This window comes from Antechinus flavipes, chromosome 3 (assembly GCF_016432865.1).
Source record: "Antechinus flavipes isolate AdamAnt ecotype Samford, QLD, Australia chromosome 3, AdamAnt_v2, whole genome shotgun sequence".
Classification (NCBI taxonomy): domain Eukaryota; kingdom Metazoa; phylum Chordata; class Mammalia; order Dasyuromorphia; family Dasyuridae; genus Antechinus; species Antechinus flavipes.
This window is the reverse complement of record NC_067400.1, coordinates 619,896,194-619,907,160: the sequence shown is the minus strand read 5'-3', so window position 1 is coordinate 619,907,160 and position 10,967 is coordinate 619,896,194. Positions and strand designations below refer to the sequence as shown.

At 53.7% G+C, this 10,967-nt stretch overlaps 2 protein-coding genes across 2 annotated transcripts; both read right to left on the bottom strand.

Moving 5' to 3' along the window:
* Window positions 1–13: 13 nt before the first annotated feature.
* On the bottom strand, window positions 14–5,812 carry LIM2 (lens intrinsic membrane protein 2). The gene is made up of 4 exons (XM_051991427.1): window positions 5,638–5,812; window positions 1,177–1,326; window positions 671–805; window positions 14–580 (listed from the first exon to the last, which is right to left on the bottom strand). The coding sequence occupies exons 1-4, from the start codon at window positions 5,810–5,812 to the stop codon at window positions 519–521; spliced, it is 522 nt and encodes a 173-aa protein (XP_051847387.1). The 3' UTR covers window positions 14–518.
* A 1,736-nt stretch (window positions 5,813–7,548) lies between these two features.
* Window positions 7,549–10,571, bottom strand: C3H19orf84 (chromosome 3 C19orf84 homolog). The gene is made up of 3 exons (XM_051990886.1): window positions 10,434–10,571; window positions 9,536–9,727; window positions 7,549–8,353 (listed from the first exon to the last, which is right to left on the bottom strand). Exons 1-3 carry the CDS (start codon window positions 10,569–10,571, stop codon window positions 7,568–7,570), a joined length of 1,116 nt encoding a protein of 371 aa, XP_051846846.1. The 3' UTR covers window positions 7,549–7,567.
* Window positions 10,572–10,967: the final 396 nt, after the last annotated feature.

Here is a 10,967-nt window from a genome sequence, read left to right as displayed (position 1 = left end):
GGGCCTGGACGGTCAGTCCTTCATCCCCCCGGCCCCGCCAGAGGCACAGAGGCCTCGATCCCCAGGCCACGAGCCCCACGTCTGGCCGGTCGCGCATCCGGGGTTCCTGAGCCGTCCCTGGGGGGCCCAACAACCGCTGGACAAATGTTGACTCAGAGACCACGAGTGGGCTTCGCAGTAGTTTTATTGGAGGTCAGAACAAGCCTTTCCATCCTCCCCCCCCCAGGCTAGCCCCCAGACATTCAGAGTCCTGTCCCCAGATTCTTCAGGGGCCCAGAGATGCGGCTCCCGCGGCTGCCCCCGGGGGCCCAGATGTCCGAGCCCACTCTCCCCTCCCCCAGATGCAGGCCAGCCCAGCTCTACTCCCTCAGAGCCTCAAGCAGCCAGACCGCCCGAGCCCAGCCCCTCGGGGACCGGGCTTCCTGCTGCTCCTTCACTGAAGTCGGATCCAAGGGGAGGGGGCCGGGGCCGGGGTCGGGGACAGGACGGCTCCAGGGCCCCCTGGACGGCGCCCGGGCTCAGCGGGGTCCGGAAAGGCGGCGACATTCATGCATTCGGTAGGCGCACATGTAAAATATCCCTACAAGGAGGGAAGGTCTGAGGGGACCCAGGCCAAGGGTCCAGGCCCTCTCAGCCCCAAGCCCCGGCCTCTCACCGGGTCTATAGTTACCTGCAAAGAAGGTCATGAGCAAAGACACCCAACCCAGAATGTAGGACCAGGAGAAGCGCCAGTCCCCGAAGCGGCGGCCCAGGAAGCTGACGGTGACTCCCGTGTAGATGGCCATGGCGAGGAGGACGAAGAGAGCTGGACAGAGACAGGGCGGGGAAGGCTAGAAACTGGGGGGAGGGGGCCGGGATGGATCTGGGGGTGCGGCGGGGGAGGGGATGGGGCTGGGGGCACCCTGACCCCCCCCTCGGAGAGAAGCGTGGGAGGAGGGGTGGTGAGGTGACTGAAAATGGGAATGGCCATGGGACTGGGGGGGAGGAGATGGTGCTAGATTTAGGACTAAAAGTAGGATTTCTGGTTCTAGAGTCAGGGACGGACTGGGGCGAGAGCTGGGGATGGGCTCGAGCCAGGACTGAGGGCCGGGAGCGGTCATGGCTGTCCTTGGGAAGGGTCCGGACAGAGCTGGGGAGGGCGAAGGTCGGCAAAGAGGAAAGAGGGGGGTCACTTACTGGAGATAAAGAACATAATGCCCGCCGAGAAGGGGCGCGTGAGCCGGTGGAAGGTGGGCAGCTGGGCAAAGGCCAGGATCCCGATGACAATCCCCACAAAGCAGCAGAGAGCCGCCAGGATCATGAAGGCCCGCGTCGCGTTCCAATATGCTATTGAAGGGGCAACAGCTGCTCACTTCTTCGTTCTCACGTGTCGGCCATCGCGTGCTGGAGTATTGCTGGGGCGCGGGGTCCAGACACCCTGCTTCCCCACTTCCACAACCTACCCCCACCTTTGGTCTTGCTCTATTCCCCCCTCCCCAACGTACCACGGAGCTCTTCAGCCATTGACTTCGCCCATTAATGGCCTTTCTTAGCCCTCATACCCTTTCTCCTTCCTTACATGAACTCCCCACCTTCCATTCCCCCCTCCAATACAAATCTCAGCTCACTCTGTCATCAGCCATCTGCCTGCGTTCCTCCAGTCTCCGGCAACTGCCTCTTTCCATGGTTACCGGTAACATTTGTCAAAGGAATCCTGATCTTCCCTCCCCTGCTCATAATCCTCTGGTGGCTCCCTATCACCTAGAGGCTAAAGCACAGACTAGCAGCCCAGGCTTTAATAAGGAGAATAAAAAGTTATAGCCCGAAGGCTCACAAAGAGCTCTCCATTGACCTGATTTTCTCAACGGCAGCAGGACCTAGGAATGGACCTCAGAGGCTTATTTTACAGATGAGAAACTGAAGCCCAGAGAGGTTGTCATGTCATTAAATGGCAGACCTGGAACTCAATCCCAAGACCTCCGACTCCAGATTCTGTGTTCTTTTAAGAGCCCCAAGTTTTACAAGAGGTTACATGATCCAGTCTGTAGCTCCAGATCCAATTGCTTCTCTATGGAGCCAGCTCGGAGGGCTGGCCTTTTCTGCCTTTTCCCCCCAATTTCCCTCCCACATTTCTAGTTCGATTGGGAGAGGAGAGCTTTCTCAACTTCAGCCTTACCTCCTCTGGTTCTTTGCAAACCCATAGGTCAAGCCCTCTCTCCTTGTCTCTGCTCTGTAGAATCCTCCTCTTCCTCCCAGACTCAGGATAGACACAGCCTATGGGAAAACCCTCCCCAATCCTCCAGAACCACAGTGTTCTCTTCCCCTTCTGGCCAACCTTCTGGTGACAAGCCTATTCAAGGCTCTGCAAGGTTAGTTGGACTTGGGCGGAAGGCTTTCCCAGCTTGGCAGGACTGCTTAGATTTGTTCTGATTCCCTGACACAGTCTCCGAGAATTTCATGAGAAGAAATGAATGAGGGATAAGTGTAAATTTTACACTTGGGTTCAAGAAATCAACTTTACCAGTGGAAGATAGTCATATAGTGGGCCACGAGACCAATGGGGCTGAATTTCATCAGGAGAAATGAAGGTTAAGTGTGAAGTTTTATACTTGGATTCAAGAAATCAACTTCACCAGTGGAAGACAGAAGATATTGACCAACTAGACCAACGGGGCTGAATTTCATCAGGAGAAATGAATGATAAATGTAAACTTTTACACTTGGGTTCAAGAAATGAATGAATGATAAATGTAAACTTTTACACTTGGGTTCAAGAAATCAACTTCACCAATGGAAGATAGTCATATAGAGAGCCACTAGACCAATGGGGCTGAATATCATCTGGAGAAATGAATGAGTGAATATTTAAAGTTTTATATTTGGATTCAAGAAATTAACTTCACCAGTGGAAGATAAAAGAGGTTTTACTGAGCAACATTTTTGAGAAGAATCCAGATTGTTGGTTGCTTTTTATTTTTATTTTGTTTGGGGTTTTAGTGGACTGCATGCTTAGAATGCATCAACAAGAGGATTCAGCAGTTGGAAAAGCAATTCAGGGCTTGCTTAGGTTTAGCAAGTTCATGTCCAGAACTAGGGAGCTATACCATACCCTAGTAAGAACCCCTCGGTGCACTGTGTTTGATTCTGGGTACCCCAGGGAAAGCTCATCAACAAGCTGACCAAGAGGAGGTCAACTAGGGTGGTAGAGAAATTTCAGTTCATGGTATATGAAGAGCAGTTAAAGGGACTAAGAACATTTAATCCAAAGAAGAGAAGGTTCAGGGCAGCCATACTAGGCTACCTTCAAGTCTCTGAAGAGCCACATTTGCTCTAATTGATACCAGAAGGCAACAGTCATGGGCAAAAAGCATAGAGAGGAGATTTAGGTTTGAGGTCAGGGGAAAATGGGCTCTTTTGGGAGTAGTGAGTCCCCTGACCCCTGCGGGTATTCAAAAATTAGAGAACCCCTTATTAGGTATGTTCTAGGGGGAGATTACTTTAGGAGTAGTGGGTCCCCTGATGCTCTGAGATAATTCAGAAGAAGCTAGACATCCCTGATTGAGAATGTTCTAAGGGAAGATTAATTTTTTTATGCACTGCTTGAAAGAGAGAGCCCCAACTCTCTCCCAGTTCTGAGAAGTCCCCTCCCTTCCCGGCACCTCTATTTCTTTTGCAAAGTGGTAATAATAATGATGTTTATGTAGCACTTAAAGCTTGGACACCACAATGTATTAGGGCTGATGCTCCCACAAGTCACCTAACAGATGAACAAACTTGAGGTTGCGACCAAGAAAAGTGATGGCTGTACAAGAGTCTGAAGCAGGATTGGAACTCAGTTCTTGGTTCTGAGTCTCACTATTCTTCCTCCCCTTTGTCTCAGACTTGTTCAAATACGAAAGGCGATGTCATGAAAGAAGCAACAAATGTACCCACCGTCTCATTCACAGAAACTGTGTTAAGAACTACTTGGTGATAAGTAATAAGTGGTAATAAATATAATAATGTAATTAATAAAAATAACTAATAGACAAGTGGTAATAAAAGAGACATTTATGCAGCCCTTTTCCACTAGCTCATGTGATTCTCCTAACACAGGGAGCCTCCTCTGATCACCAAATGTAACCACCCCTTTGGACCCCATGAAGTTGGGCATGTTCTCCATAGGGAGAAGCTACATCTTGATGGGTGAAGTAGCAGGGAGGGGCCTTTGGGATCACGATTTTAGAGAAAATCCCTAATTTAGCAAACAGGGCAACTGCGGCCCGGGGAGGCGACTGAAGCTGAAAGCAGAGAGGAGAACGGAGGCTAGCTCTTCTCCCTCTGGGATGTACCGCAGTCCCTGGCTTCTTGGGGCAGGAAAGATCTGGGTTCTGAGGTTACTTCCAGGCTGCCCAGCCCATCCTTTTCCCCACTCATGACCACTTCCCAGGGTCCCCATCTCTCTTGATGCTACTGCCTTCCCTAGGGCATCCCTCCAGGTTGCCTCTTGGTGCCCCTGATTGTTGGCACGGGGTCTCCCGCAGGAGATCTCCTGAGTTCAAGCACAGGGGCTGATTCTTGCCTGCCATTGTACCCCTTGTGTTGGGCAGCGCGCGGGCTTCATCTCCCAGACCTTGACCTGGTCTCGATTGCTCTCCTCTCCTGTGAGCTATTTCACCTTCTCTGTTTCTGTCTCTGTTCATTTTCCTCTTTCTCTCCGTCCCCATCTCAGTTTCCTTAGAGTTTTCCCTGTCCTGGCCCATCTCCATCTCTATTTGTCTTTTCCTCTGTGTCCCTTTCCTCTTTTCCTTTCCTTCCTCCCCTTACCACCTGCTATTTCCTTCTCTCCCCCTTCTGTCTCTTTATGTCTCTGTCTCCTTCCTCTCTGCCTCTCTTTGTGTCTTTTAGCTCCTTGTTTCTGTCTGTTTTTGTCTCTGTCTGTGTTTGTCTCTGTCTCTGTGGATCTTTCCCTCTGTCTCTCAGGTATCTTTGTTCATGTCTCTGTGTCTCGCTCTTTCTCCGTTTCCTCTTTCTCTGTATCTTTCTCTGTCGATGTCTCTGTCTGGTTGTCTCTCTGTCTCTGTGTATCTGTCTCACTGTGTCTCTCTGTGTGTATTGTCTCTGTTTCTTTTCTATCTCTGTTGATTTCCCTGTTTTTCTCCACATCTTGGTTTCTTTCCTCCTCCTCCCTCCCTCTGTCTCCCCATCCTGCCTTCCTCACGTCTGTTTCCCCGTATGTGTTTCCCCATCTCTGCCTCAGTGTCCTGGCTCCTGCCGCTCTCTGTCTCTTCCTTGTTGTTACTGTTCCATCTTTCTCTTTTTTTCTTTCACACCTCCTGCTTCTCTTTCTCCTTCTTGATCATCTCTTAACTTCTCACTTCGAACTTTCCCTGTTCTCTGGCCCCTCCCAGCTCCGTCATTCCCTGCTTTAAGGGTCCTGCCATCCCTGCATTCCCTGCTTTAAGGGTCCTGCCATCCCCGCCATTCTCCATTTTAAGGATATTCCTCCTCGCTCTGGGCTTCCTTAAGACTCTCTGGCTCTGCCAACCTCCAGATGCCCCTGGATTCTCTACCTGTTCCCCCACTTCGGTGCCCGCCCGGGCTGCTCTGCCCGGTTACAGCCAAGTGCCCGGGGCTCTGGCCTGTGGCCCTGGTCCCCCCCCCCACCAGCCCCCTTACCAATGCTCTCGGTCTGCAGGTAACATTTGTTGCTGAGGCAATAGCGCCACAAGCCCTGGTGGGCAAAGGCCCCGGACAGCCGGTACTGCATCCAATGGTCCGTAGCCGTGGCAACCACGAGCAGGATGTTCCCCACCCAGGCACAGAAGAGGCCCCCGCCCATGAAGCTGTACATGGTGTCCTGGGAGAGAGGGAGGGAGGGGGAAGAGGAGGAAGGGAAATGAGGGAGCCTCAGAGAGTGGGGGGGGGAGACTCCTGGCCTGGGGACCTAAGGGCCCTGGCTCTTAAAAGCACAGGGGGCCAGGAGCACCTGAGGGACAGAGGCTGCATCTGGGTCTGGGCCGGGCTGGGATTTATGTCCCCAGATGCCGGCGTCCTTGTAGACCGGATTGAGGGAGGCAAGGCTGGTGATGGATTCTGTGTCTCTGACAGTTTAGCAGCAGAGACATTGGTCGTCTGGGTCCTTTAGAGAGGTGAGAATGAAAGACACGGGGAGACGCCTGATTCGCCAATGGTCCTAAATGGTCCTGGGCTGGCCATCTGAGTGTTCCATCACACACTGGGTCCTGGAGAGCTGGGACCCAGGGGTGTAACTATCTCTGGGGACAGGGAGTGGGAGTTGGGGAACCAGCGTTCTTGGGTCCCTAGAGGGTCGGGGGTGAAGGTTGGGAAATCGGGGGGCCTGGTTTCCGAGGGGAATTGGCTGGGTTCTAGATCCCCTAGTTTGTGTCATTGAGGTAGGTACCTCGAAGTCTCTTTCTCTCCATCTCAGTTCCCGTAGGGTTTTTCCTGCCCCGCCCCATCTCCATCTCTATTTGTCTTTTCCTCTTTGTGTCCCTTTCCTTTTTTTCCTTTCCTTCCTCCCCTTAACCACCTGCTATTTCCTTCTCTCCCCCGTCTGTCTCTCTTTCCTCTCTTTGTGTCTTTTATCTCCCTGTTTCTGTCTCTCTGTTTTTGTTTCCATCTCTTTGTCTCTCTGTGTCCATCTAAAGATGTCAGACACCTGGATCTTCCAAGGGGGAATGGTGGATACCTACAGGGGACTTGGGGTCGTATTGTGAGGAGCTCCGGTTATCTCGCTCCCCCCCAGAACTGCTGGGTCCCCAAGATGATGGTGGTGGGGATCGGGGAGACGAAGCCCCGAGGGAGCGGGAGCTGGGATTCAGACACTTGGGGGACTGGGACGGGGCTCCGGGTTCGGGAGCGGGGGCCTCGGTCCATACCTTAGTCTCAGAGATGATGCCGAACCCTCCGATGATCACGTCCCCCTGGTGCAGACTGAATCCCAGCCCAGTCCCAGCCCTTCCTGAATGCCCTCCCCCGGGTGCCCCCAAATCCCTTAACCCCTCGGGACAATAGGCCCGGCTACCAGCAGCTTCTAGTCCCCAGAGTTGCTGAGCTGGCAAAGGCCATAAATGGGAGTTGCTGAGACAACTGATTTGGGGGGAAGGGAAGGCCCCCAGCCCAGCTCCTCAGGGCCTCCCCTCCTTCCTTTGCGCTCCCTCCACTAATGCGCGGCCCTCAGAACCACCTGGTTAGCCCTCAGCTGCCAACCACACACCCAGGACACAGAAAGGGCGAATCACAACAGCTTTATTAGTGAACCGGAGAGCGGGACGCTTGGGTCCCTCGGGGGTCATGAACTGTGGGATCAGGGGGCTTGGGTCCCTGGTGGGGGCTGGAGGCTCTGACAGGGAGGGAAATGTCTGCGTCCTTTCCTGGGCCAGAAGAGGGACTCGAGGCCTGAGGTCAGAGCCCCGTTCGGCAACAATTTTGAGAAACTTGGGTCAAAGAAGTACCACCGGCTGCCCAGACCTGCTGGACAAGTGGGAGACGAAGGCCGGTCTCTGGAGTCGGGGACCCCCCGCCGGGGTCAGAGGAGGGGCCGGGGCCGGGCAACGCCACGAGGCGTCGGGACGCTGGGGGCCGCTCAGGGCTGGAGGCCCCGGGCCTCGGGGCTGCTCTCCTTGTCCTCCAGAAGCGGGCTCTCAGAGCGGCCCAAAGGGGCGTCCCGGGGGTCTGGGGTCCCGGCTCCGTAGTACTCGGTCTCCCAGTCCTCAGCCGGTGGGGGGCTGGCGGCAGCTGGGGCCCTCGGGCGGTGGTAGCCCCCCTCCCAATCTTCCCTGGGCGGGGAAGGAGGGACAGGAGGCCTGCAGTGCTGATAATCCCTCTCCCACTCCGCCGGGGCTGACGTGCAGGAGGCGGCCGGGCTTCGGCGATGGTGGAACCTGCTCTCCTGTTCCTCCTTGGGCTTGGGCGGAGGGGCGAGGGGTCTGCGCCGCCAGGACTCGCTCCCCTGGTCCTTGAGGGCCGGCCGAAGGGGCGAGGGGCGCGCCCGTCTCTTGGGGGCCTCCGGCTCTCTACCACCCTTGAATTCCCCCTCCTCCGACCAATTAACTTCCCTCTGCCTCTGGCTCCTGGGCCAGTGCTGTCTGGGGGCATCCTGGGCCACCGGCCAGGCCCCGTAAGGGGCGGAGTGGCAAGGGCAAATGGCGGGGCCGGGCCGGAGGCTGTAGGCCCCAAGCAGGGCACTGTGGAGCAGGTAGGAGAGGGCATCCAGGCGGATGGGGATGGTGAGGGCGGCCAGACCCTCGGGGAGGAGCTGGGGCAGCAGGGATCCGGGGGCCATCACTGGCCCGGCCCCACCTGACTCAGGGCCAGCGTCTGGGGAGCAGGGCTGGCGGCCGGCGGCTTCGGGGGCTCCGAGAGGCTGCTTCTGCAATGAGACGGGGCCAGGGGTCAGAGAGGAGAAAGCCCCTTCTTCCCTAGCTGCACCCACGTCCCCATCCTTGCCTGAATCTTCTATTTCTAGATTAGATTCCTAGAACAAGGAATGTCAGGATCTGGAAGAGGGAATGTCTTAGCTTGGAAGGCCCTTAGAACAAGGAATGTCAGAGCTGGAAGGGAACCTAGAACAGGGAATGGCAGAGCTGGGAGAGAACCTAGAACAAGGAATGTCAGAGCTGGGAAAGGACCTAAAGCAGGGGATGTCAGAGCTGGAAGGGAACCTAGAACAGGGAATGGCAGAGCTGGGAGAGAACCTAGAATAAGGAATGTCAGAGCTGGGAAAGGACCTAAAGCAGGGGATGTCAGAGCTGGAAGGGAACCTAGAACAGGGAATGGCAGAGCTGGGAGAAGATCTGGAAGAGGGAACGTCTTAGCTTGGAAAGCCCTTAGAACAGGAAATGTCAGAAGTGGAAGAGGACCTAGAACAGGGGATGTCAAAGCTGGAAGGACCCTTAGAATAGGGAAGATCAGAGTTGGAAGAAGACCTAGAACAGGCGATGTCAGCTGGGAGGGAACCTAGAACAAGAGAGGTTTAGAGCTGTAAGGGGACCTAGAACAAGGAATGTCAGAGCTGGAAGGGACCTAGAACAGGGAAGGTCAGAGCTGGGAGAGGACCTAGAACAGGGGATGTCCGAGCTGGAAGGGACCTAGAACAGGGAAGGTCAGAGCTGGGAGAGGACCTAGAACAGGGGATGTCGGAGCTCAGGGAGTCCTTAGACAACATCGAATTGCACATGCATCCTTCTGGTCCCCCTGCTCCGGCCCCGTTCTATAAATGGGCAAACTGAACTCCAGAGAGAAGGAACTGACCAACTTCTAGTCCTTCGGGCTGTCTCGTTTATCGCACCCCCAGCACCTGACTCGGTGCCCGACACACAGTAAGTTGCCATTAAGTTGCCGATTGAGTCAGGTCCCTGAGGGAGCTGAGGGTGGAGCAGGGCCGAAGTCCGGCCCGGGATCCCCACCCAGGTCTCAGCCCCTCTCCCCCCCCTCCCCAGCGCGCCCCTTCCCCCTACAGGTCTGTCTCTGTCCGTCGGTGTCCGGGCCCTCCGACCCTCCTCTTAGACCCTCTCTAGGTCTCCAAATCTTTGCATTTCTCGGCCCTGCTCACCCTCCGGCCTCCGCCCGCTCCGGCCGCTCCATCTTGGGAAACAGGGACCCTGAAGAAGGGGCTAGATGGGAATCCCTCCGCGAGCAGGTTAGGGCCGGGAGCCAAACCGGGGCAAGGGTGCGGCCCGGGGCAGATTGCTCCGTCCGCCCCGGGGCAGATTGCTCCGTCCGCTCCGCAGCGCCCCGTCCCGTTCTACTCGGGGGCCAACACATTTATTATCAGACGCCTCCGGTGGACCGCTGTTATAGAACGAACATTTCATGTGGACACTCCAGAGGAAAGGGAAGAATGGACAGAAGCTCTCCAGGCTGCAGCAGACAGACTTCAGAGGCAAGAAGAGGAAAGGATGAATTGTAGTCCTACTTCACAAATTGACAATATAGGAGAAGAGGAAATGGATGCTTCTACAACTCATCATAAAAGAAAGACAATGAATGACTTTGACTATTTGAAACTATTGGGTAAAGGCACTTTTGGGAAAGTGATTTGGTTCGAGAGAAGGCAAGTGGAAAATATTATGCTATGAAGATTTTGAAGAAAGAAGTAATTATTGCAAAGGATGAAGTGGCACATCCTCTAACAGAAAGTAGAGTATTAAAAAACACGAGACACCCATTTTTCACATCCTTGAAATATTCCTTCCAGACAAAAGATCGTTTGTGTTTTGTGATGATTGGTCAGGATGTGAATTACCACTGCTTCCTTTTTCCTCCACTGAGGTACTGTCTTGTGAAGGGAACTTATTTTTCTTCCTTTTAGGGGTTTCATCTTGCTCATCTGTCATGTCCCCACCTCCTTTTAGTTTAAGTTTCTTCTTGGAGGTACATCCTAAATTGCACTTAGTTGAACAGGATTCCTTGTTTTCTTCCTTTGAAATAGAAGAATTTGAGCTTCCAGCTCTTTGGGGCTTTTTAGCCTCTTGGAAAAATAAGTCTCTTCCCTCTTCGCTGCTGCCAGACTCTGCTGCATCCTCCTTATAGCGGATGTGGAAGCCAAACAAGCTTGAGTCGATCCTGAATACTGATCCGCTGGGCATCTTGGGCTATCGCTAGGGCTGCCATCAGCTTCTGGCTACAGTCTTTGTTCCTGATCCTTGTTCCTGATATTTTTAATGGATTTTAATAGACTACCATATTGGTGATTTTTGTGAATTACAAGACTGTATAAATACATAATTATGGTGGGTTATATTGTTCCAGTCTGGACCTAAATTTTTATCTTAATAAAATTCTCAAGGTTCAAGGTGATTTTATATCCTCTTGATTTTTAACTGTTCAAGTCTCTTTAATAATGATAATCCTCATCCTCCGAACTGCTGTTACTGTCTGACTCCGGGATCGTTTGTATGGAAGGCCTCTCATTTTGGGAGTCACTAGACTTATCAACAATGGCTTCTGGGAAAAACTCGGTTTGATTTGCTTTCCATGCCAGA